This window comes from Caenorhabditis briggsae (assembly GCF_000004555.2).
Source record: "Caenorhabditis briggsae complete genome, chrII, whole genome shotgun sequence".
In the NCBI taxonomy this organism is placed as follows: domain Eukaryota; kingdom Metazoa; phylum Nematoda; class Chromadorea; order Rhabditida; family Rhabditidae; genus Caenorhabditis; species Caenorhabditis briggsae.
The window spans coordinates 5,317,753-5,341,299 of NC_013486.2; the positions used below are offsets into that span (position 1 = coordinate 5,317,753).

General features: G+C 39.0%; 6 protein-coding genes across 6 annotated transcripts; 1 reads left to right on the top strand and 5 right to left on the bottom strand.

The window, feature by feature from the left end:
- Positions 1–324: 324 nt before the first annotated feature.
- Cbr-ins-15 lies at positions 325–761 on the bottom strand (the record flags this gene model as incomplete). Its single annotated transcript, XM_045242064.1, has 3 exons — positions 325–332; positions 376–511; positions 663–761. The coding sequence occupies 3 exons, from the start codon at positions 759–761 to the stop codon at positions 325–327; spliced, it is 243 nt and encodes an 80-aa protein (XP_045094462.1).
- Positions 762–5,839: 5,078 nt separating this feature from the next.
- On the top strand, positions 5,840–7,625 carry CBG11137 (the record flags this gene model as incomplete). Its single annotated transcript, XM_045242065.1, has 6 exons — positions 5,840–5,858; positions 5,910–6,022; positions 6,305–6,396; positions 6,970–7,210; positions 7,255–7,457; positions 7,505–7,625. 6 exons carry the CDS (start codon positions 5,840–5,842, stop codon positions 7,623–7,625), a joined length of 789 nt encoding a protein of 262 aa, XP_045094463.1.
- Positions 7,626–8,187: 562 nt separating this feature from the next.
- On the bottom strand, positions 8,188–10,331 carry CBG11138 (the record flags this gene model as incomplete). Its single annotated transcript, XM_002630368.1, has 4 exons — positions 8,188–8,363; positions 8,406–8,564; positions 8,606–8,794; positions 10,175–10,331. The coding sequence occupies 4 exons, from the start codon at positions 10,329–10,331 to the stop codon at positions 8,188–8,190; spliced, it is 681 nt and encodes a 226-aa protein (XP_002630414.1).
- Positions 10,332–10,676: 345 nt separating this feature from the next.
- On the bottom strand, positions 10,677–12,417 carry CBG11139 (the record flags this gene model as incomplete). Its single annotated transcript, XM_002630369.1, has 5 exons — positions 10,677–10,846; positions 10,896–11,066; positions 11,570–11,734; positions 12,027–12,209; positions 12,252–12,417. 5 exons carry the CDS (start codon positions 12,415–12,417, stop codon positions 10,677–10,679), a joined length of 855 nt encoding a protein of 284 aa, XP_002630415.1.
- A 1,035-nt stretch (positions 12,418–13,452) lies between these two features.
- On the bottom strand, positions 13,453–19,709 carry CBG11140 (the record flags this gene model as incomplete). The annotated part of the gene is made up of 18 exons (XM_002630370.2): positions 13,453–13,765; positions 13,811–14,020; positions 14,066–14,373; positions 14,422–14,503; positions 15,942–16,260; positions 17,124–17,244; positions 17,288–17,383; positions 17,431–17,539; positions 17,583–17,746; positions 17,804–18,025; positions 18,074–18,197; positions 18,366–18,454; positions 18,498–18,637; positions 18,890–19,002; positions 19,046–19,141; positions 19,194–19,340; positions 19,386–19,507; positions 19,551–19,709. 18 exons carry the CDS (start codon positions 19,707–19,709, stop codon positions 13,453–13,455), a joined length of 2,934 nt encoding a protein of 977 aa, XP_002630416.2.
- Positions 19,710–22,973: 3,264 nt separating this feature from the next.
- CBG11142 lies at positions 22,974–23,513 on the bottom strand (the record flags this gene model as incomplete). Its single annotated transcript, XM_045242066.1, has 2 exons — positions 22,974–23,173; positions 23,399–23,513. 2 exons carry the CDS (start codon positions 23,511–23,513, stop codon positions 22,974–22,976), a joined length of 315 nt encoding a protein of 104 aa, XP_045094464.1.
- Between the last annotated feature and the right edge of the window lie 34 nt (positions 23,514–23,547).

Below are 23,547 nucleotides of genomic sequence, written 5' to 3' on the forward strand. Positions count from 1 at the left end.
TTTGATAAAAAGGAAAAAATAAGTCAAAAATTTTGCGAAAATATTTATTGTTGGGTTACGGTAGCACTCGTTTGCCGGTTGTGTTTTCGAAAATTCTCCTTGAAATACGGTGGCCTAACTTGTGTGAAAATTCGGCCACAACTCCAATTTTTTTGCACAAGAATAATACTCCAATATCACAGCAGGCTGGTGGTTTCCCTGAACCAATATCCGGATTTATCCTTATTTCGATTATATTCAAAAAAAAACTTCACAAAAAAACTTTATTATGTCAACACTTCAATGAGCATTAGATCCTTCACACATTGCCACCATGAAGATTGATTAGATATCTGAAAAAAATCCCTTTGATCCTTGAAGACGTCCTCAGCTTACGGTATTCACACCACGAGTAGAGTTGTCTATCGGTGCACCCCATCGAACAGCAATCAAGGGTGTTCAATATGTCAGCTTGGATTATTCCACCGTTGCACAAAAAGGAAACACGACGGTTGAGAGATTCTCCGCAAGTCTGGAATTTCGAGAAAATTCGGGAACATTTTTTAAATAATTTTTCCCGCGCTTTTTGAAGCAGTTCAATTTGAAGCTTTCGCTTCGAGATTAACGCCTCTTTGAAAACATTAGCGTTAGAGCGCATTTAAATCCGAAAGAGAGAAACTTACACGATAAACATGATGCTTGTTGACGTGAGGTTGGAAGAAAGCATCAGAGAATCCGTTGACAGCAAGAATCAGAGCAACGAGAACAAAGAGGCAACGCATTTTCTGTAGAATCAAAGTTACTGTCATGTTTGAGCTATTATTCTTGTGCAAAAAAAATTGGAGTTGTGGCCGAATTTTCACACAAGTTAAGCCACCGTATTTCAAGGAGAATTTTCGAGAAAGTGTCAACTGATAAAATATTGATGATGTTATGCCTAACAATTTATCAGTTGACAATTATTTGAAATCTTTTACAGAAAGCCAGATAAATTGGCTCAAAGTTAGGGGCCCTCCAGTTTCCGGAAAAAACGAAATTATGATTATACCAAGATTTTTGTTCCTTTTATAGGTCCGAGAAGACGACAAAAACTATAATTTTGATTTTTCCGTGGGTGGTATTTTTGACGAAAACCGGTATTATGAATAACAAGAATAATGAAGACGTTCGTTGTTTTCTGGAAAATACAAAAAATATCAGGTAATTTCTGTTATCAATGACGATGATGGCAAATCGGAATAACACTTCATTTTCTTGAAGTTAGAGCAGTGATCAGTTTTCCAGGATACTGTAGATTTGGAAAATATGTTTATAGAAATTCAGTTACTTGTGAATTCTAAAAAAAACAAGTTCGAAATTTGAGAATATCCTGAAAACCAATCCAGAACTTTGGAAAATTTAAATATTGTTTTTGTCCATGAAGCAGGTACAAAAAATACGAAGCATTGTTAGATTACGGTAGTTTTCGTTAAGTGATTCCTACCAGAGATGTCCGGAATGAATTTTTTGAGAAACGGAATCCGGAATCCGGACAAATAAAAATTTCACGGAATCCGGAATATTGAGTTCTCCTAATGGGCAGAAAAGTTCTAAAAACACATATCGTGCTTTATTTTTGCATTTTTAGTAGCGGGAGTTCAAAAAAGTCAGAGGATTCTTGAAAATTAACAAATATGTTTAAAATCCGGAATAAAAAATTTTCTAGGAATCCGGACAAACGAAAATTTTCCGGAATCCGGAATACGGAATCTGGACAAAAATATTTTTCACGGAATCCGGAATCTGGAATCCGGAATGAAAAAAAGCACGGAATCCGGAATCCGGACATCTCTGATCCCTACCAGAATACTACCGTATTTCCTCTAATATTAGGTTGGTCGGAAAGTAATGCGCGTTTTTGATGTACTTTAGAGTTATTGTAAAAACGAAGCAAAGATATATTTATCAAGGGGATATTGTCTATCATTAATGACCGCTTACTGCCAACCTATGTGCAAAGATTCGATGCCTCTACTAAAGAACGCCACTGGCTGTGACTCGAAGCAGTTCGTTACCCTAATTTTGACTTTTTCCACATTCTTGAACTTTTTCTCAGCGGGGCGGTACTTTATTGATTGAAACAACAAGTAGTCAGTTAGTACCACACCTCGGCTGTAAGGCGGTTAAAAAAGCACTTCCCAACCCAACTCCAAAAAAAATCTTTGAGCCATTTTTGTAATGTGTATTCGAGCGTTGTCGTGAACCAGAAACTTTGCCGATGTGCCCAGTCCTTGCCGTTTGAGGTCTAGGTCCACGCGGTACAGCTAACTTTTGTCACGATCAGTAGTCACTATTTGACTATGCTTTAGAAATTCAAAACACACCAGACCTCGCGTATTCCACTAGACAAATTGCATAACCTTTTCTCCGTGCATGATCAGTTTTATGGTCGGTTTCGGTGCCTCGCCATGATTTAGTCACTGTCTTTTTTTTACCAATGCACTCAAACTGAGTTCATCTCTCATCCAACATCAGAATTGGATTCAAGAAACCACGGTTTTTGAACGCCGCAAGTGAAAACTAGCCACTTCGACGCGCTTCATCTTGTTATCATTAGAAAGTTCGTGTAACACCCGTTTTCCGCATGTATTCGTTTTTTCCAGAATTGTGATTAGGGTAAAATTAAAATGTCCTCATAAGCAGCGAGTTGTTAGGCACAGTTCCAGTTGCTTGTCCCAAAGCATCGTCGGCAACGCTTTTCAGACAAAACTGCGTGTTTTGCCTTACAAGCATTCGTCGACGCCACCGGAATGTTGGAACCAGCGTCAATATCGATTTTCGAATAGGGCATATTCTCTTAATACTGACGAAAAAAGCGGTCAGCTTTGGCGGCTGTTTTGAATTCATAATAAAAACAGGCTCAGAAGCGAAAATTTTGATTGTGCATCTTTTCATATTTTTTTCTAATTCAAAGATAAATTCAAACAGTAAAGTAATGAAAACAAAGCTAAAGACATGCTCTTTATAATAAATAAAAAATTAACCCGAAGCCGTCGTTTACTGGCGAATTACAAAACACCAGACTTAGCGCGCATTACTTTTCGACCACCCTAATAGAAACCCATCAAAGCCGCCAACTTTGAGCTTAGTTATCTTGATTCCTGTGAAATATATCAAAAAGTTGTCAACTAATGAATTATTTATCATGATATCACCAATAATTCATAAGTTGACAAAATTTTGATACCTGTCACAGGAATTGAGCACAAATCTTGGTATGATTCTATTAGAGAAAATACAGTAGTTTCGACGGATTTTATAATCCTTGAAATTGACAAAATTCTTCAATTGATTTATTTTGAATCAACGATCATATCAAAATCTTAAAATTAGAAAAAAGATAGAAGTCAATTAAAAAGTATGGCTTCGATATTTGAAAATTTAGAATCAGTAAAACAAATTAGTGTGATTTTGATGGTTGGCGAATTTGTGGGGTTTCATAGTGCAGAACATTTTCAGATGTGCTCTGGAGCAATGAGTTGAAGGAGAACAGCATTTCGATAGCAGAGTGACGAGTTCTGAAATATTTTCAGTCATATTACTTTAAACTTTGTGCGGATTTATCTGGGTTCCTGTAAAAGATAAAGAAAAGTAATTAACTGACAAAATGTTCATCATAATATCAAAAATATTTTGTCCGTTAAGAACTTTTTTATATCTTTTACCGAAAATGAGATATATGAGCTCAAACTCACTGTCTTCTTTTATTCCATGTCTGCAGAGCTTCGTTAGCTTGGCAATGAACTTTGCTTGACATTGGACATCTTCCATGCTTACAAAGTTGATGAGAATTAAAGTTAGAATTAGAATTTTGAACAGCATTGATATTTTTTTGAAGAAAAAAAAACAGAAAAGCAAAACGAATGAAGCCTGGTTTGGGTCTTACGCTTGAACGCTAATCAGATGAGTAATTTGGAAATTGTAGTTTTCTGATTTTGACAACAAACCACACGAAAACTGGTGAAGCAGTTAGTTTTCTTAAAACAGGAAATAGGAGCGTCACCGGAAACATATCAAGAAGAGATTAGATCTGGAAGAGAGCTGAAAGATTATTCCTCTACTTTCAGTTAGTTGCTAATCCTACACAAAGTGATAAATGCTTGTTTTTCTAAATGACTCATGTTGCTCGGATCCTGATCAAAATAGAATCCCAGTTTGGAGTTCTGAAGTCCAATGTTCTGATGTGAGGATTACGGTAGTCACCTGACATTGGAGTGTTTTCAAAAACAATTTTTGTTCTTCAGATTTTGTTTTTTGGGTAAGGACTATAATTTCTAGGCTACAAATGAAGACATCTAAAAAATCAAGAACAACAGAATGGAAGTTTTTTTAAATGTTTGTGATTATAAAGAAAAGCCTAGAAATGCGGAATTTTGAAGACCTTGAAAGTTTCATGTCCGTTTCATGTTGTCAAGTCTCCTGTTTTCATGTTTCATGTTTTCAGAATTCCCTTATTGTTCAGGCTGAAACTTTGAAATTCGAGAATTCGAATTTTTAGAAATTTAGCCTACTAATATACGAATCATTTCAGATTTTCGTATTTCCAGTCTGTTTAAAACCATTTTTATCAATCAAGGGTAATTTTCAGCGATTGATAGTCTTTTTCAGTTTATTTTCAGCCTAAACAGCTTCAAGCAGCTTCCAAAAAATCCAACTTTTTAAGGGGGATTTCCAGCAATTTTGTGCAAAATTTAAGACCTTTTTACGTTTTTCAGCTATTTTCAAAGATTCTAATTCGATTTTTCCGGTTTTTCTTGTCTGAAATTTGACGGGACGGCGTCCTTGACGGAATATTACTGTAGATTACTGTAGAAAACTCACGCCAAAATGAAGATAAAAACGTGATTTCTTGCAAAAAAAAATACAAAATGCTAGGTTTCCTACAGTAACCTACAGTAATCCCCACAAACACCGTTCCGTCAAAGTTTGGACAGAAAACCAGAAAAATCGAAAAAAAATCTTTAAAAATAGCTGAAAAACCTTAAAAAAAAGTCTGAGCATTTTGCGAAAAATCACAGAAAAAAATCAATTGCTTTATTATCTAGAAAATTCTGGAAACAATTTATTTAGAGGATTCATAATGCGTTCAGATATCCAGAAACTCGAAACTTTTGAAAATCGAGGATGCAAATATTCCAGTTTTCAGAATTCCGAAAATTCAGTGAACCACTATTTCAGCAAAACTATAACATTTGAAATGGGAGGGACGAAGATAAAACCGATGTACAGGGTTAACTCCTCGGATTCCAGTTTTAATTAGCATTAAATTCGCGTAAAACTTTGTATATGGCTCAAATTCAGAGTACAAAAAGACAAAAAATTCATCAGTAAACTGACCAAGTTTTAAGTTATCTGATCAACTTTGAGCTGAGTTATCGGTTGTCAAAGTTGCTTCATCTCATCAAAATCACAAGAAACGTTAGGCCTATGGTTGTTGGACAAACACAACAATATCTAGATTTGAGGAACCGCTTTGAACATTTCAGTTGCTTTGAACAAAAAGTTAAATTAAATTTCTACCAATTTTCATAATTCCAAGATATTTATGTATAAAGATATGCCCGCTTTTATCAGTCCGGGTAGTTCTGTGCCGTCCTGTATGAGGCGCCGTGGGAAAAATTTGGACAAGACTGGAGACATAAAAAATGTTCTGTACGTGTTTTGCCAGTGTATTCAAATCTTTGGGGACAGTAAACCCCAAAGAAACCTCTCTAACTCGAATCTCCAAAAATCATTTGCTACGTTTCAAAAAAATTTTTCTACTTTTTTATCTTCGATTTTTCCATTTCCCTCCATTTTGATTATTTATCACCGTTGAGACATGGGAACGGTAAGTAAAGGTGGGCTTCTCCTGATTCTTCTTTTCAAAATCCCAACCTCCAAAGTTCCAGATAATATTGAGAATCAAGTGCCTGAAGCCGTTGAACTGGCCGCCGGCTACAGAATTCTAGACTACAAAGTAGTCCGCTTCATTGCCCGAGGAGCATTCGGCGCTGTTTATCAGGTGACTTTTGGATTCTGAGTCATACATACAAAACATGCCTTGTGTCCTTCTATTTTTCCCTCCGCCTCAAGTCTCCATAGTGAATCTCATAAAGCGGGAGAGAAGATTTCCATTTCTTCCGAAATTTCGACAACTATACAAATATTCCTTACTGCTCCAACAAAAAATTCCGTCTTTCCATACACAGAAGATTTTGTGGTGATAACAACAACTTATGACCACGGACCCTTCTGTATCTGGAAGAACCGGAATCCTTTAAGTAATATTTTTACCAATTTTTAGGTTGACCATATAAACACGCTTCCGTTCGCTCTGAAGATAGAAAGTCGAAAAGCGGAGCCAAGAAATTTGAAAGTGGAAGCTGTGGTTTTGAGGTGGGTCTGAATAGTGATTCGAGAAAAATTTCTTTTTTTTGGGCCCAGAAATGGCCTAACATGAACCTGGTTTGTTTTCTAGGTCATTTTAACGTGGTGGCCTAGAAAACTCAACTGGCGAAAGTTAGGCCACCATGTCAAAATGACCTGGAAAACACACCAGGCTCATGTTAGACCATTTATTTATAGGCCAAAAGAGATGGCCGCCTAGAAATTCCATTTCGCAAAAGTTAGGCCACCATTTCAAAATGCATTCGTTTCGAAAAATTTCTCAAAGCCGTGTCGAAAGGATACACTGCTACCGACCCAATTCACTATTTCAGAACTCTTCTCACACTACGTTCTCCTTATTTCTGCCAACTCTACTTTTGCGGTCGAGCCGAAAAATTCAACTTCATAATCATGACGCTGGTCGGAAAGAATTTGAACGAACTCCGTTTCAACTGCCCTAAACAACGATTCTCTCGCTCGTCGGGTCTTCAAATCGGCATTCAAATGATTAACGTCGTTCAACAACTTCATTCTGTTGGGCACGTTTTAGAATCATTTTCACTATTTCATATATTGTTTCAGATTCATCCATCGCGATATCAAACCCGCTAACTTTTGCATGAGCTTGGAGAATCCACGTCAATTGGTGATGGTTGATTTTGGAATGTGTCGAAAGTATGTGACGGATGGAGGTAGTGAGCTGAGACATCCGAGATGGTATGTGCACGGATTCAAAGGAACACTACGGTATGCTCCGTTGGCAGCTCATCATGGAAGAGAGTCTAGTAGGAAGGAAGATTTGGAATCGGTTCTTTATGTTTTGGTAGATTTCAGAGAATTTTGAAAATTCCATAAATCCAATTCCAGGTTGAGCTATTAGTTGGTACACTTCCTTGGATGACAATGGAGGATCAGATCCACGTGGAACATGCTAAGCAGATAGCCAGAACTATCGGTCTCCATGAATTCCTGTCTGGATGTCCAAAACAATTGGTTCATATGCTCTTCTACATTGACAATCTCCGTTTCTATGATACGCCGGACTATGCACTTCTTCGTGGACTTCTCAAGTGACTGACTTCCGATACAATTTTGATTTTTGATTTTTGATTTTCAGTAGTGCTCTTGAAAATGGACCACAAGATGCCAAGTACGAATGGGAGGAAGAGATGAAGATTGAGAGAAAGAAGTCAGAATATTTGAGATCGAAAGAAGAGGTGGAATTGGAGGATGGATGATGAAAACTGATTTTTGAACTTTTAGTGGAATTGAATAAAGACGGATTCTATGTCATTTTTTTGTATATTGAAGAGTATAAATTAATAGTGAACAATAAGGTTTTTGTTTCGATCGAATTTCATACACCCCGCCTGCAAGAGTGTGGCGTTGGTTTCTCGCCCACCCGTCGCCCACCAGTAGCCCGCTCTTAGCCCGTCCCTAGCCCGCTGGTAGCCCGCTGATAGCCCGCTCGTATTCCGCTCGTCATCCGTTCGTCACCCGTCCGTCACTCGACCGTAGCCCGACTGTGTCCCACCCGTAGCCCACCCGTCGCCCGCCCGCAGCCCGAACGTCACCAGTCCGTGGACCTGCCCGTTTATTTATGCGCGTCAAAAATTGAGTTTCATCCCTCGTGAAGGGCCCGGCGAAAAGGGCGAGTGGCGGGCAGTCCCTGTCGGATGATTTTGGACGGCCCGCCCGAGATTTAAAAATTACAAAACAATGTATTATGAATGTTATTTATTTCAAACTACACATTTGATCTCATTCGAGATGTATACTACACGTTATGAGAAGTGATTCTTATCCGGATGTGCAATATCCACAAGTTCTTGGGCACTGTTGTCTCATAAGAGTAACATAGGCAGCAACGTTACAGTAGCTAGCCATTCTTGGACAATCACTGACTCCAGTAGATGCGTTTGTTAGATCAACACATGTCGTAGTGGTGCGAGTAGTTGTGACTGATGCTCCGGAGCCTTAAATGGAAAGATAGAATCACCAGAAAAAAAAACACTTACAGTAACCGCAGGTTCTTGGGCACTGCTGTCTCATCAGAGTAACGTAGGCAGCAACGTTACAGTAACTAGCCATTCTTGTGCAATCACTGACCCCAGTTGATGGGTTTGTCAAGTCGACGCAAGTGGTGCTGGATCTGGTTGTGGTAGCAGTTCCGGTACCTGAATTTTTGGCTGATTTTCCAATATTTCATTGCAATTACAGTATCCGCATGTTCGTGGACATTGTTGTCTCATCAAGGAGAGGTAGACTGAGTTGAAACAATAACCAGACATTCTAGCGCAATCACTAGTTCCAGTCGATGGATTCGTCAAGTCGACACAGGTGGTTGAGGTGACGGAGGTTCTGGTGGTAGTAATAGCGGCAGCAGCAGTAGACGTTGAGGTGATGGCTGAAAGTTTTTTTTTAAACTACAGTACCAGCCAATAAGATAAACAAAATGTCTTTTTAAGGTCAGTTTGGCCATTTTCAAGTCTTGGGGTCGGCTGTCAAGTTTCAAATCCCTTTAAAAATTTTGGAGGATGTAAAACAGACCTAGATTGAAAACTTTGCATTCACAGAATTTTGAGTCATTGCTCAGCCTTAAATTGGATGGTTTTCACTTGAAAATTTTTTGGATTACTGTAGATTATTCGCAATTCGAATTCTAAAGTAATCGAGAGTTAGGGTAACTTTAAAATCTCGATTTCTAAGGATTACTGTAGTTTTGAGGAGTCCTGATGTTTTTGGTTTCCTGTAGTGTTTGAAACTTTAAAATTTCAAATTACAGTAGAATTAGTTTACTGTAGATGGATTTGAGGAAAGTGATAAAAAGGTTTACTGTAGATTACTGTAGCTGAGGATACGGTTCGTTTTCAAATTGCAAGGGTAGATTACTGTAATTTCTGAGAGAATCGAAAAGTTACTGTAGTTTTGAAAGTTTTTTTAAATTTCAGAGGTAATGTAGGTCTCGATTACTGTAGAATTTGAGAAAAGTTCGAAATTTGGTTTCCGATCACTTTGAAAATTTTGGAAGGTGTAAACATATCTTTTTTATTTCTTATCTTTTTTATTCTTTCGTCGTCATTATCTAATAGCTCAAAAAACGAATCATTCGCAGTTATATGATTTTCAGGCTCTACCAGTCGGCAGTTACCCTAAAAATTAGTGAAAATACAGTATCGGTCAATTAAATATACACAAATGTGGTTCTCAGTTGATTTGTGACCATTTTGACCATTTTCAGGAGTCTGGAAAACTTTACACGGTGTAAAACAGGCCCAAATTGAAAACTGTTCATTCACAGAATTTTTTGAAAATTCCTAGTTTTTCAACTATTTGTCGATTTCTAAATGACACCTGTTTTTCAAGTTTCCAGGCTTACTGCGAGCATTCTGGAGCCATTCAGAAGCTAAGGACCCTTAGAGAGCTTTTCGGAAGCATCAAAAACTGACTGAGAGTTTTCGGGAACTTTGTGAAAGCCCAAGACCCGTAGAAAAGCCTTCTCGAACTACCTGACAGGTCCAGAAAGTCCACAACTGACTAAACCCCTTGTCAGGCGCTTCTGGAACATCTAGAGACATTCAAAGCTTTCAGAATGCTCTAAAACCCCTTGCAACCGTCTAGAAACTTCTACGACACAAAAAATGGCCACAGGTGAAATCAGCAAATAGCTGAAAAACTATGAATTTTCAAAAAATTCTGTGAATGTGAAGGTTTTCAATCTAGGTCTGGAAACCTGACAGCCAAGTTCTAGACTTCTGAAAACGCTGAAAATCAAATTGTATCTTACTAAAAAGGTCTCCATCTGGACAACATCCTTGTCCAGTGATAAGAGTGGTTCCTGGAGGACACGACCCGTTGAGATCTGGCAATGGAGCAGAGTTACATCCCAAATTCTGTTGAATGGATACTCCGATGGTAGCAGCAATAACCAAAAGTTGGAACATTCTGAAAATTAGTGAATCAAAAGTCAAAAATGGAAAAAAGACTGCTGCTAACTATTCTACAGTAGCTTGCAAATGTACACAACTGTGAACGAGTGGCCTTTTAAACCATATCCGTGCAAACATCACACTTTGCCAGCTTATTCACTGTTTGAGCAGCGAATGATAGTTTCGAAACAAGATTGAGCATCTGTATCAACATATAGCCACAGTTTTAGTGGGAGTTAGAGCGGGATTTTTGAGCAAAGGTTGGATGGAGATGGAATGTGGAAAACAGAAAAAAAGTACATTACAAGAATGATGTTTATTGACTATTTTCGAACTACAAATTGCAACATCCAGAACAATTCAGGTGCAATATCCACATGTTTTTGGGCATTGAGTTTTCATCAAGGACAAATAGGCAGAGTTAGTACAGTAGGCAACCATACTTGCACAATTGCTTACTCCGGTTGAGGAGTTGACCAAATCAGCACAGGTTGAAGAGGAGGATGAGGATGAGCTGGATGTGGATGTACCTGGAATCAGAATTTTCAGAATTTCAGGCAGTGAATCTGGAGCTCTTACAGTATCCGCAGGTTTTTGGGCAATGTTGTTTCATAAGCGTCAAATAGGCAGAGTTGGTACAGTAGGAAGCCCTTCCTGGACAGTCACTGACTCCGGTTGAGGCGTTTACGAGGTCGGCACAGGTGGATGAAGAAGATGAAGAAGCCGTGGTGGTAGCAGATGATGAAGTGCCTGAGAAAATGTTATTTTTGGCAGACTGGCCTAGCCGACATACAGTACCGGTCAATAAGAACCTATTTCCAGTTGGCTTTTGCCCTTTTCGCGGAGCCTGAAGCCCGGCTATCAAGTTTCCGATCACTTTGAAAATTTTGGAAGGTGTAGAACAGACAAAAACTACTAAAAATCATTGAAATTTGACCAATCGGTGATATTGATCGATTATTCATTTTGTACTCCTCGTGGACAAGTAGACGCGCGAAATTTGAATTTTTGGGTTACGAAGCAGCTTGAAACTTGATTTTTTGGTGTAATATTGCATTTCTTTTCTAAAAACATGAAAAACAGGTACCTTCTATAAATTCAAAGTTTTCAATCAAGGCCTGTCGTAAACCATCTAAAACTTTCAAAGTGATTGGAAGCTTGAGAGCCGAGCTCCAGACTCCTGAAAATGGTGAAAATGGACAAAAATCGTATTGACCGGTACTGTATCTGACTTCTGTAAAATTCAAACTTACAGTATCCACAAGTCTTTGGGCACTGTTGTTTCATCAAAGTCAAATAAGCAGAGTTAGTACAATAGGAAACCATACCAGGACAATCGCTGACTCCAGTTGAAGGATTCGTCAAATCTACGCAACTAGACGACGAAGATGCTGTCGTGGTAGCAGACGAAGAAGTACCTGAAATTTCGAGGGATAACAACGGGTATATCTTTAAAAATGAGTATCGAAAACAGAAAAATTGGTTGAAATATGATTTTGGGTTTGATTTTGAAGCTAATGAAATTTTCAAAGCGATTCCTCTAGATAATTCAGCTCAAGGTTGATCGAATGAGCCGGTGGGCAGCACGAAATTCGGTCAGTTTATTGATGCATTTTTTGTATTTTCGCACTCCAAATTTGAGCCCAGTACATCGATTCACTCAAATTTTATGCTAGTACAAACTTGAGTAATTGCTTTAAATTTACTTACAATATCCACAAGTTTTTGGACACTGCTGCTTCATCAAACTCAAGTAGATGGTGTTGGTGCAATACGAAGCCATTCCTGGACAATCGCTGACTCCAGTAGATGCGTTTGTTAGATCTACACAAGTGGAAGCAGTTGTAGCTATAGCCGTAGTTGTTGTCGTGGCAGCAGCAGTTGTCGTGATAGCTTAATTTTAAATTCAAAGAGGGATAAACTCTTGTGTATTACCGTAGGTATCAGCCGGTGGACAACATCCGCTATCAGTGATATATGTGTATCCATCTGGACATGCTCCATTCAAGTCAGGTTGAGGAGTGGAAGTGCATCCATACGTTTGTTGGTAGGAAACATCAATGAAAGCGGTGAAACAGATGAGGGCTGTGAAAGAGAACATATTTCGGATTCTGCTAATCTGACTCAGAAAGTGTCTCTTTTAAGCGTAAATTCGACAAATAGAGAAACTTCTCATCCGGCGATTCTTTATTTGTGCAGAAGAGAAGCAAAGTTCCGCATCATTTCCTGAAAGAGAGCACAGATTGTCATTTTCATTAATCTAGATCATTAACTTCTGTTCGAAATACTTCAATTACCGTAATACCTGTAATAGAAGGGCACTCTAACTTGTGACTTTGAGCCAACTTATTTCGGTTCTTGTTGAAGAGATGAAATGCTGTCATGACATGTCAACTGATAAATTGTTTACAGCTAAAAACATTTTTTGTTAGAATATTATTTTCTGAAATGCGATTTTTTTCCGTCATTGGAAATATCGAAAATTAGAAATTAGTCGATTCTTCCAATTTTTAGAACTTCAAGAATTTTCAGATTTTTGGGCTTTTCCGATTTTTTTATTTTCTGAGAATTTTCGAAATATTACCATGGCACATCCGTTTTGGAGCAAACAGAAGCTGGCCGAAATGTGTCCAAAAGCCAAACCCCTCTCAACTTCTGACCAGAAATTACAAGTCAACAGCCGAGGGGATAAATTCATAAACTGGAGTTAACAGATACTTAAATTGCAAAAGCTCTGATTGCCGTAAAACCTCTAATAGAAGGGCCCACACACTGTCATCTTTGAACCAGTTTATATCAACTCCTATGCAAGATACCAACAAGTTGTCAACTAAAAAAATATTGGTGATGTTGACAACTTTCAGTTGACAACTTTATTATATCTTTGACAGGAACCGAGAAAAGTTCGCTCAAAGTCAAAGGTCAGAGGACCCTTCTATTACAGGCTTTACGGCAATTTCGAAATTTCGAAAAAAAGAAATTAAATCACTTCCGAGTCTAGCGGGAGGTTTTACGGCAACACAAATATCAAGATATATCAAGAGGGCATATATAGGGAAGATCAAGAAGGTTCATTTGGTATCGCTAGGAAGTTTTTTGAATAACACAAAAAAGAAATATTTGAAAAAAGTTTTATTCAAAATCCAATAGGATCAGAGGCAAAAAAATCAGGATCAAATGGAAGAAGTTTCCAGTATCCTTTCTTCGGATCGTCCGCCTTCTCATCCGACAGACTCATCTTCTCGGCTGATTCATTGCTGGCCTTTTCTCTACTCGTCTTCTCTTTGCTCGCATTCTCCCGACTTGCTTCTTTACTCGTCTTTCTTGCAGTTTTGACATCTTCCTTGCTGAGATTCTCTCTGCTCAACACTTCACGACTTCCTGCCTGTTTGACAGCTTCTTTGCTCTGGAGGGGAGATGCCGATGTCGATTTTGATGGTTTCGCGGGCCTGAATTTTTTGTAGTCCATAAGATTTTAAGTCAACTTGTCTTACAAAGTCTCCCAATCATACGGGTCATTCCAGAGGAAATTCCCTTTTTGCATCACAGAGATCAACAACATGAAGATTTTGTGATAGTCCGGACGATGGAAGTAGGTCAAGCTTCTCAAATGCTTGGCGATTTCCAAAAATTCCATCGGACTATTCTGCAGGACGACTTCATCCGAGTGCAGTCTCTTCATCTCGCCCACAATTCTTTTATCACTGAAAAAAAAGCAATTTGAGCTAGCAATATAAAAATGTTCTCACTTCTGAGAAGACCATGGAAGAGGGCCTCGGAGCTCCGCGAGCAAGTACATCATGCTCCACAGATCATCCACTCTTCCTTGTTCAGCACGATCATGCATTCGAATTGAACAGTAACGAGTGGTTCCTCGAAAAAGCGACTTTTCTCTGGGTCTTCTCATCATGAATTTGCTTGGTTGTTCTGAATGAGCAACGAGGAATTGGCGAGCGAGTCCGAAATCGAGCACATGAAAAAAGCGGCATTCGTTTGAGTTGGACTTGTGACCCAGTGCCATGTTGGCTGGTTTCAAATCTCGGTGGATGAATCCAATCTGAAAATAATTTTTAAAGTTCTTTGTTTTTTGTACTTTTCAGATTACATCATGAATCTGTTTTAGGCAGAAGAGAACATTTGCCGCAATGCGGACTTGTGAAGACACTGTGAGCTGACGTCCGACTCTTCTGAAATTTGGTCCACTTGAATTTGATCAACTTCTTCTTTTCAGATGGTGTTACTTTAGTTTATGCAGAAAATTGTTTAGACTCACATAAAAAAAAGATCTAAATTTTTCATTATGTATTAGGTTGGCGGGAAAGTCTTTGTCACTTTTTCAATAGTTTATTTCTCAAAGAAAAAATAACCGAATAATTAATTATATTGTCCATCATTATCAACAACATGTCTCCAACGTTCCCTCAATTTATGGATTCCATTGCGGTAGAATCCAGCCGGGCGTGAGGCAAAGTATTGTTTGAGTGCCGCTTCGACCGCTCCACGGGAATTGAAGCTTCTTCCTTCGAAGGCACGTGTCATATCGCCAAATAACCAATAGTCGGAAGGAGCAAGATCAGGAGAATACGGGGGGTGAGGGAGAACATTCCATCCATATCCCATCACTCCTGCTTCACTTGTTTCGAAACATGTGGGCGAGCGTTATCATGTTGATAGTACACTTTCTTGTCTTTCAGGGCCGAACGGTCGACTGCTTTCTTGAGGTTTCGTAGTTGAGTAGTGTAGAGGTCTCCAGTTATTGTTTTGCCCTCGGGCAGAAGTTCCCAGTAGATGGGGCCGTCCACTCCCCACCACACAGAGAGCATAACTTTTTTCGGATGAAGGTCGGGTTTGGAGACATCCTGTGGGCTCTCTCCTTCTCCAACCCACTGGGATTTCCTGTGGTGATTATCGTAGGAGACCCACTTCTCATCTCCGGTTATTAGCCGGTCCAGCCATCGATCGCCCGCGTGGAGAGTGAGAAGAGTAATCGAATCGTCGACTCGGCGGTCAAGGTTGGCTTGAGTCAGGTGATGAGGTATGAATCGACCAAAAAGTTTTCTCATTCCAAGAGACTTCAAACCTTCAAGGACTGTGCTATGGTGAACTCCGAATGTGACAGCTAGTTCACGGCTAGATTGAAATGGATCCGATTGCAATGCGTGCTTCAGCTTGTCCAAATCCAACTCACGGGGTCTCCCAGAGCGATCCTTTTCATCGAGCGAGAAGTCATCTTTTTCGAAACGATGGAACCAATTGCGAATAGTATTGTAGTGAGGGGCATGTGTGTTGTACACATTCTTCAAGAAAGTTTCCGAATCCTTCATCGTGGTGTGAGATAGGAAGAGGTAAATCAAAACATGTCTGATGTGAATAGCAGTGGGAACAAACATATCGTTTCAATTACAGATGAGGAGCAGGGAAGGAAATGGGGACTTGTTTATATGGAAGGTTCTTATCACCTTGTTATTCACTAGAGTCGATATCATACACAGCCTCCATATACGAGAACAGTGATTAAACAAACAGAGTGACAAAGACTTTCCCGCCAACCTAATACTTTATTTTTATGTGAATTAACATATCTTTCTGCACATTTTGATGCACCGTATACCCCCTTTAACCCACTTGACGATTTTATTCAAACTCTCGCCGAGAAGTGTCATTATAACATAGGTAAAATCAGTGAGCCTTGCAGCCAACAGAAATTGACACACATGTGGTTTTCCTGTTAATTTTTTGAGAATAGCAACTTCTAATTTGAGAACACATCCACCAGCTGCATTATTTGATTCTGCTTTCATTGCTGCTTCCGTTTCATCTTCCAGATTTTTAACTAGGTACACACTTCCACATCCTCCTTCTCCCAGCTTTCGGACCACTTGCCACGAGTATCCGACGATCTTTCCACGTGGGAGCTCCACCGTTCCGTTATCTGTGTGTTTTACTGGAAAAATAAGATGTTTCGATTCTAGAGGCCAGATGCCAAAGTTACCCTCGGTCATCAATTGTGTCTACAGCAAGAAGCTAACAGTAGCTGTGATAAGAATAAGCTGGATCTTCAAGAAAAGGGCGGCTCTACCCAGAGATCTTATCGATGATTTATGAATGAGGCTGAAACACGTTCCTTATTCTTGATGTATGGGCTTTTTTAATTTTCTAGGTCACAAATGGAAGTATTATCTACTTCTGTTAAGAAGATCTTCAGGTTCTGTGTGATTATAGAGGTCCGAGGTTAGAAGAACAGTTCGAAGGGAAAAAAGCGGTCCGAGGAGATTACAGAAAAAAAACCTATAATAGAAGGGCCATTACACTGTCATGTTTGAGCACAATTACCTCAATTCCTATGCAAGATATCGAAAATGTGTCAACTGATAAAATGTTTGCGGGATTATGATAAAAATTTTTTAGTTGGCAAGTTTTTTATCTTTCACAGAAGCCGGGATAAATTGGATCAAAGTTGAAAGTTGAGGCACCCTTTTATTACAGGTTTACAGTATAACGGTCTGGAATGAAAGTTGGTACTGAGTGTTTAGGAATCACCATAGATTCTAAAGATGCTAACGATTATTTTCATACCAAGAAGTCTAAATTCGGTTCAGAAAATCATTGAATTCACAGAAATTAATTGTTTCAGTACAGTATACTGATTTTGTTGCGGAGCCTCGTAAATCGACACGAACGCCGCCTCCGAAAATTTTCAGGTGTCAGTTTTTTCTTACGATCTACATAGTAATAAATTATTATTATTACTACTATTATTGAAATTAAAACAAGAGCAGTTTTAAGAGGATCTCGTCTGGTTTCTACAATAACAATATGTTCGATGATGCTCCGAAGTGATGCAATCAGCAGTTTTCCCGTACGAATTTGCTCTTTCTATCATACCCAAGACTCTGATCTTTCCTGTCGGAAGAACTTTCACGTTTGCCTAAAACGATTCTGATTTTTTTTTTCAGTTTTTCCGCACTGACTTTGAAATCCGCTTGACTAGGCTGTTCCATTTCAGCAACAACGCTGTAAATATCTGAGCCGTTCCTACTTTGATCGAATTTGAACAATGAGAGAACCTAAAAACATGAAAATAGTGTCAAAATCAAAATAAATGTTGACTCACTCGATCTGCTTTCATCTCTATACAATCTTCTGTGAAATTTCCCTCTTTTAACTGCTCATTCACAGAGTACGCGATATGCTCTCCTATGGACAATGCGACTTGATTTTCCCTTAAAAAACGATTTTTAGTCAACAAAAAGGGGAATTTTTTACGTTGACACTGCAGTTTTATTGAACTGACAAATGCAGTACTGTAAAGGAATTGGTGAGTTTCTACAATTCCTTATCATACTTGGTTGTTCTCTCAAATAAGAGTATCCTTTCTCTCCTGGAATTTCCAGAGGAATAGTGTCCGTAAAATTGCTGGCTGCTTGGAACTGTAATGAATAATTTAAATTCAATTTAAAAATTATCTTTGAAGTCGTTAAATAAACCTTAAGAATATCCAACAACGCTGATCTGGTGTCAAAATGTGTTTGCAACTTCTTTGCATTGTTTGTCATTTGATCTAATATTTTTGTATTTGTTCTCAAATCCTTAGGAATGGAAATCGCTAGAAATGGATTGTTGACATCAAGGGCACCAACAAAAGTTTTTCGAACGTCTCCGAATCGAAGTCCATGGTCTCCCATGAATAAAACAAACGAGTTGTCTAGCTGAATCATGCTTTGCGAACAACAATTAATTAAACTTTTTTCACTCACTTGTTTCCTATGTTTCACCATAAAATTGTAAAAATCGTTATCCGAATGAGCGATACCGTTCTCTGTGGAATGTCCAAGAACTGAAGCCCACACCAACTGAACTTTTTCTGGTCCGGATAAGCATCTAGAAATTGTCCCAAGTAATCCAACAATGTATGATGATGTTCTCTGCACATCTCTCCGTTTAAGTGCTGTTTTGTCACGTTCAAACTATGATTCTTCCGTTCCAATGCGTTTTGGAATGGTCTTGAAACAATTATTAGTTAGCAGAAATCCATTTTATCATTTATACCGCATGTAATGGTCAATTGGTGGCTTATCAAACCCTTTACAGTTCGGCCAGTTTAGTGTTCCTTCAGCCCAGTCCTCCGATAAAAATGTCTACAAAAAACATGTCGATTTTCATCAGAACGTATTGTTGTACCTTGTATCCATAATTCTGGAACTCATGGAATAGAGATGTCTCATTATCCTTAAAAACGTAGCACATGTAGTCGTGAGTCCAGTCAGCCATTATAGTTTCTTCCTCAAATAGAGAACGATCTAATTTCTCTAACAGTTTCCCTAGAAGATGTAATATGAATCACTTTTTTCAATTACCGTAACCACTCTAATAGAAGTCCACCTTACACTTGCAATTTGAGCTCAAGTATCTCAATTTCTATGAGAGATAACAATAATCTATCAACTGATAAAATGTTGTTCATAATATCATCAACATTAATGTAGTTGTCAGATTTTTGATAGCTCTTATAAAAATTGAGATAATTGAGCTCAAAGTGCGTGGGCTTCTATAGGTAGTTTGCCTTCACTTACCAAACCAAAGAGCAGCGCCGTTTGGTCTACTGTTATCACCCACTTTGTTGATGTAGGAAAAGAGCACAGCGTTCATGTGATTCACCATATACGTTATAGTGCGTGGGAGCGATCTGAATCAAGCTGTCGTGTTCTTCAACTAACTTTAAGAAATACCTTCTGGCTTGTGAATAAGCCAACGAGTCTAACAAAATAACTGTCACATCGTATTGTGTCAGATTTTCGGTTTCAACTTTCGGCTCTCTCGGTGGTCTGAAAAACGGGATTCTAAAAGAAAAAGAATTCAAGCATTATATCTTCATACGTCGGAATTATTTGAGTGTGAAGATATCCATATACATCTGTGTTATTCTCTGCACACACTGCTTCTAGAACTTCACAATCAACTGGACCGGGAACATAACTCCAGTTTCCTATTTTGTTTTCTCTTTCAGTTACTCGCCCATGACATCTAAACTACTAGATACTTTAGAACGTTTTGATAGGAGTCCCTCACCTTGTTCGACATTCCAACTCAACATTCTTGTCTTCTAAACCCCATGAGCCGTTGATAAGAGTGGTCAAAGGCTTAAGATCCGCATCACAGTTTGAAATGGGGTTCACATTGGGATCCACATACTTAAATACATTTGTAACTGGGGAATATGCATGGATATATTACCGGTAAAATTTCGTCATTATAAAAATCGTAAATTGGTAGATCACACTGCTCCCAATAATTCAATTTGGCACTATTTTCGGATGTTTGGCGAAAAGAAACTTCAAGTATTTGATGATACGATCCATAGTAATAATGAACAGTAGATACAAACATGAGCATAGTAAATCCCAGAATAACAAACAACGCAACGAAAAATCGTTTTCTGGTGATTAGGGTTTCCATTTGGGCGGGTGGAAAAATGAGCCACTCGCCACCCGCCGGGGGGCTACCACCCACGGCCCCCGCGCGGCCCCCCACGATTATTTACGTGTGAATTTTTATCTGATTTTTAACGACAATCACGTATTTTCCAAAAAAAAAAGAGTTTCCGAAATCAAAAAATAGCGAGAAAGATAAAATTTTCTTCACGTAAATAATTGCGGGGCCAACACAGGTAAAATGCGAATCAGACAAAAGTTTAAGTTCGCGAACGGATCCGTTTGTTTATCATTCGCAATCGGATCGGATACGGAGTTCGCAAACGGATAGAATACGGGGAAATACGAAATAATGTTCTGTGGTTTTCAGAAAACGGGTCGCGTGCGGACGTATACGGTTCCTATTTCAACTGCGCGCGAACGCTGAGCGTCCGTAACGGATTGTTCGCGAATCACCTGTGAACGGGGGGGCCGCGGGGGGTGAGCCCCCCGGGCAGATGCGGGCGGGTGAATCGCCCCCCAAATGGAAACCCTACTGGTGATACTCCTCCAGGGAACGTATTGGTTTGCTTTTGGGTTTTCAACCATGTTTCAAAAAAAAATCAAAAAAAAATTCAAAAAAAAATAGTAGCAATAGATGAGTTGTATTATTATAGGAAAAATTTCTATACAGTATTTTTCAGTTAATTTTCAGCTATTTGGATCATTTTCAGGAGTCCGGAGCTCGGCTGTCAAATTTCCGATCACTTTGAAAACTTGAGAGAGTGTAAAACAGACCTAGATTGACAATTTGTATTAGGTTGGCGGGAAAGTCTTTGTCACTTTTTCAATAGTTTATTTCTCAAAGAAAAAATAACCGAATAATTAATTATATTGTCCATCATTATCAACAACATGTCTCCAACGTTCCCTCAATTTATGGATTCCATTGCGGTAGAATCCAGCCGGGCGGAGGCAAAGTATTGTTTGAGTGCCGCTTCGACCGCTCCACGGGAATTGAAGCTTCTTCCTTCGAAGGCACGTGTCATATCGCCAAATAACCAATAGTCGGAAGGAGCAAGATCAGGAGAATACGGGGGGTGAGGGAGAACATTCCATCCATATCCCATCAGCTCCTGCTTCACTTGTTTCGAAACATGTGGGCGAGCGTTATCATGTTGATAGTACACTTTCTTGTCTTTCAGGGCCGAACGGTCGACTGCTTTCTTGAGGTTTCGTAGTTGAGTAGTGTAGAGGTCTCCAGTTATTGTTTTGCCCTCGGGCAGAAGTTCCCAGTAGATGGGGCCGTCCACTCCCCACCACACAGAGAGCATAACTTTTTTCGGATGAAGGTCGGGTTTGGAGACATCCTGTGGGCTCTCTCCTTCTCCAACCCACTGGGATTTCCTGTGGTGATTATCGTAGGAGACCCACTTCTCATCTCCGGTTATTAGCCGGTCCAGCCATCGATCGCCCGCGTGGAGAGTGAGAAGAGTAATCGAATCGTCGACTCGGCGGTCAAGGTTGGCTTGAGTCAGGTGATGAGGTATGAATCGACCAAAAAGTTTTCTCATTCCAAGAGACTTCAAACCTTCAAGGACTGTGCTATGGTGAACTCCGAATGTGACAGCTAGTTCACGGCTAGATTGAAATGGATCCGATTGCAATGCGTGCTTCAGCTTGTCCAAATCCAACTCACGGGGTCTCCCAGAGCGATCCTTTTCATCGAGCGAGAAGTCATCTTTTTCGAAACGATGGAACCAATTGCGAATAGTATTGTAGTGAGGGGCATGTGTGTTGTACACATTCTTCAAGAAAGTTTCCGAATCCTTCATCGTGGTGTGAGATAGGAAGAGGTAAATCAAAACATGTCTGATGTGAATAGCAGTGGGAACAAACATATCGTTTCAATTACAGATGAGGAGCAGGGAAGGAGATGGGGACTTGTTTATATGGAAGGTTCTTATCACCTTGTTATTCACTAGAGTCGATATCATACACAGCCTCCATATACGAGAACAGTGATTAAACAAACAGAGTGACAAAGACTTTCCCGCCAACCTAATATTCACAAAATTTTTTGGAAAACTCCAGTTTTTCAGCTATTCACCAATTTCTGGAAGTCATTTTTCTTTCACTTTTCAATACAAAAAACGGGGAAAAGAGGTGTTTTCCAGGAATAGGTAAATAGCTGAGAAACTAGGGATTTTTCAAAAAATTCTGTGAACACAAAGTTTTCTATGTAGGTCTGTTTTACGGACTCCAAACTTTCAAAGTGATTTGAAACTTGACACTTGAGCTGCAGACTCCTGAAAATGGTCTGAATCGCCGAAAATTAACTGAGAGATACGAAAAAAATACAAGTTAAAATCTATTTATTGACATAAAAATCGAATAATTACAATAAAAACTTACTGAAAAGCGAGAACTTAGGAAACCCGTATTTACTCTGATAGATGCCCAGGGATTTATATTTTTCAACCTCTTTCTCAGGGCGGGCTTCTATTAGACGGTGGGCGGGCTTCTATTTTTCAATGATCTATTTTCAAAAAATTGTTATTCAAATATTCAGAAATTTGACATTTCGGAAGATAGGACTTTCGAAATTCAGTGTTGGAGAATTCGAAATTTTTATTCTGCCATTCTGAATCCCAAAATTCCGAATTTATGAAATTCTGAGATTCTATGATCTTAAAATTTAAAATTCGGGGATTCTGAAATTCCGGAAAAATATTTTAAAAATCTGAAATTCAGAAATTGTCGGGTTCTAAAATCACAGTTCCAAAAATACTGGAATTTTGAATTGCTGTATTTTCTCTAATAGAAGCTCATATGCGTCTATTAAAGGTGGGCTTCAAATAAAGGTGGGCTTCTATTAGAGGAAATACGGTATTCACCAATCCTCAAGTTTCTCCCACTTATCAGCTCCAAAAATTCTTGGTTTTCACTTTCGTCGTTCGCTTTGTCGGAATCTTCTAGAATTTATCTTGGACACCCAGGCGGATCATTTCTTACAATTATTATCCCGATCCTCGCTCTAAAGTTGTAGGTCACAACCGAGACCAAATCTGAATTCGTTTACGTGATTTTCCAAAAAAAAAGTTGGAATTATAATTAGGACAGAAGCTCACTGATCCATGAGAATCCAAAAATGGAAACAGTTGAGTAATCATAAAGTTTTATCAGTTCATATATGCTTTGCGATACAAGAAAATTAAATAAATATGAACCCCAATTAAAACTCCATTTAACCAGAAGTACAGAAATTACAAGTTCTTGGGCACTGAACTCTCATCAATGGGATGTAGATGGAGTTGTTGCAATAAGCACGAAGTCTAGTGCAATCGCTGGTTCCAGTTGATGGATTAGTACGGTCGACACACGTGGCAGAAGAAGAAGAAGAAGTGGTGGAAGTGACAGATGTACCGGTGGTAGAGGATGATGTACCTGGAAAAATTATGTTTTTGGAATTTTAGGAACATTTGGATTCCGTTATAGTTTTCAACATTCCGAAAGTGTCATTCCGAATATTCTTAGGCGCTACAAACTTCTGGCTGGTGCGCCTATGGCGCGATTTGATCTAGTTTTTTATTTCATAAGGAAACTACTTACAGTATCCACAAGTCTTTGGACATTGAGTTCTCATAAGAGTCAAGTAGATGGAGTTGGTACATAGATTGGCTCTATTCGGGCAGTCACTAGTTCCTGTTGCCGGGTTTGTCAAATCGACACAAGCCCAGGAAACAGAGCAAAGGACAGTAAGAACCGCAATGGTAATTGGTTGCATGGATGATTCACACAATTGGAGTGAAATGAAACAA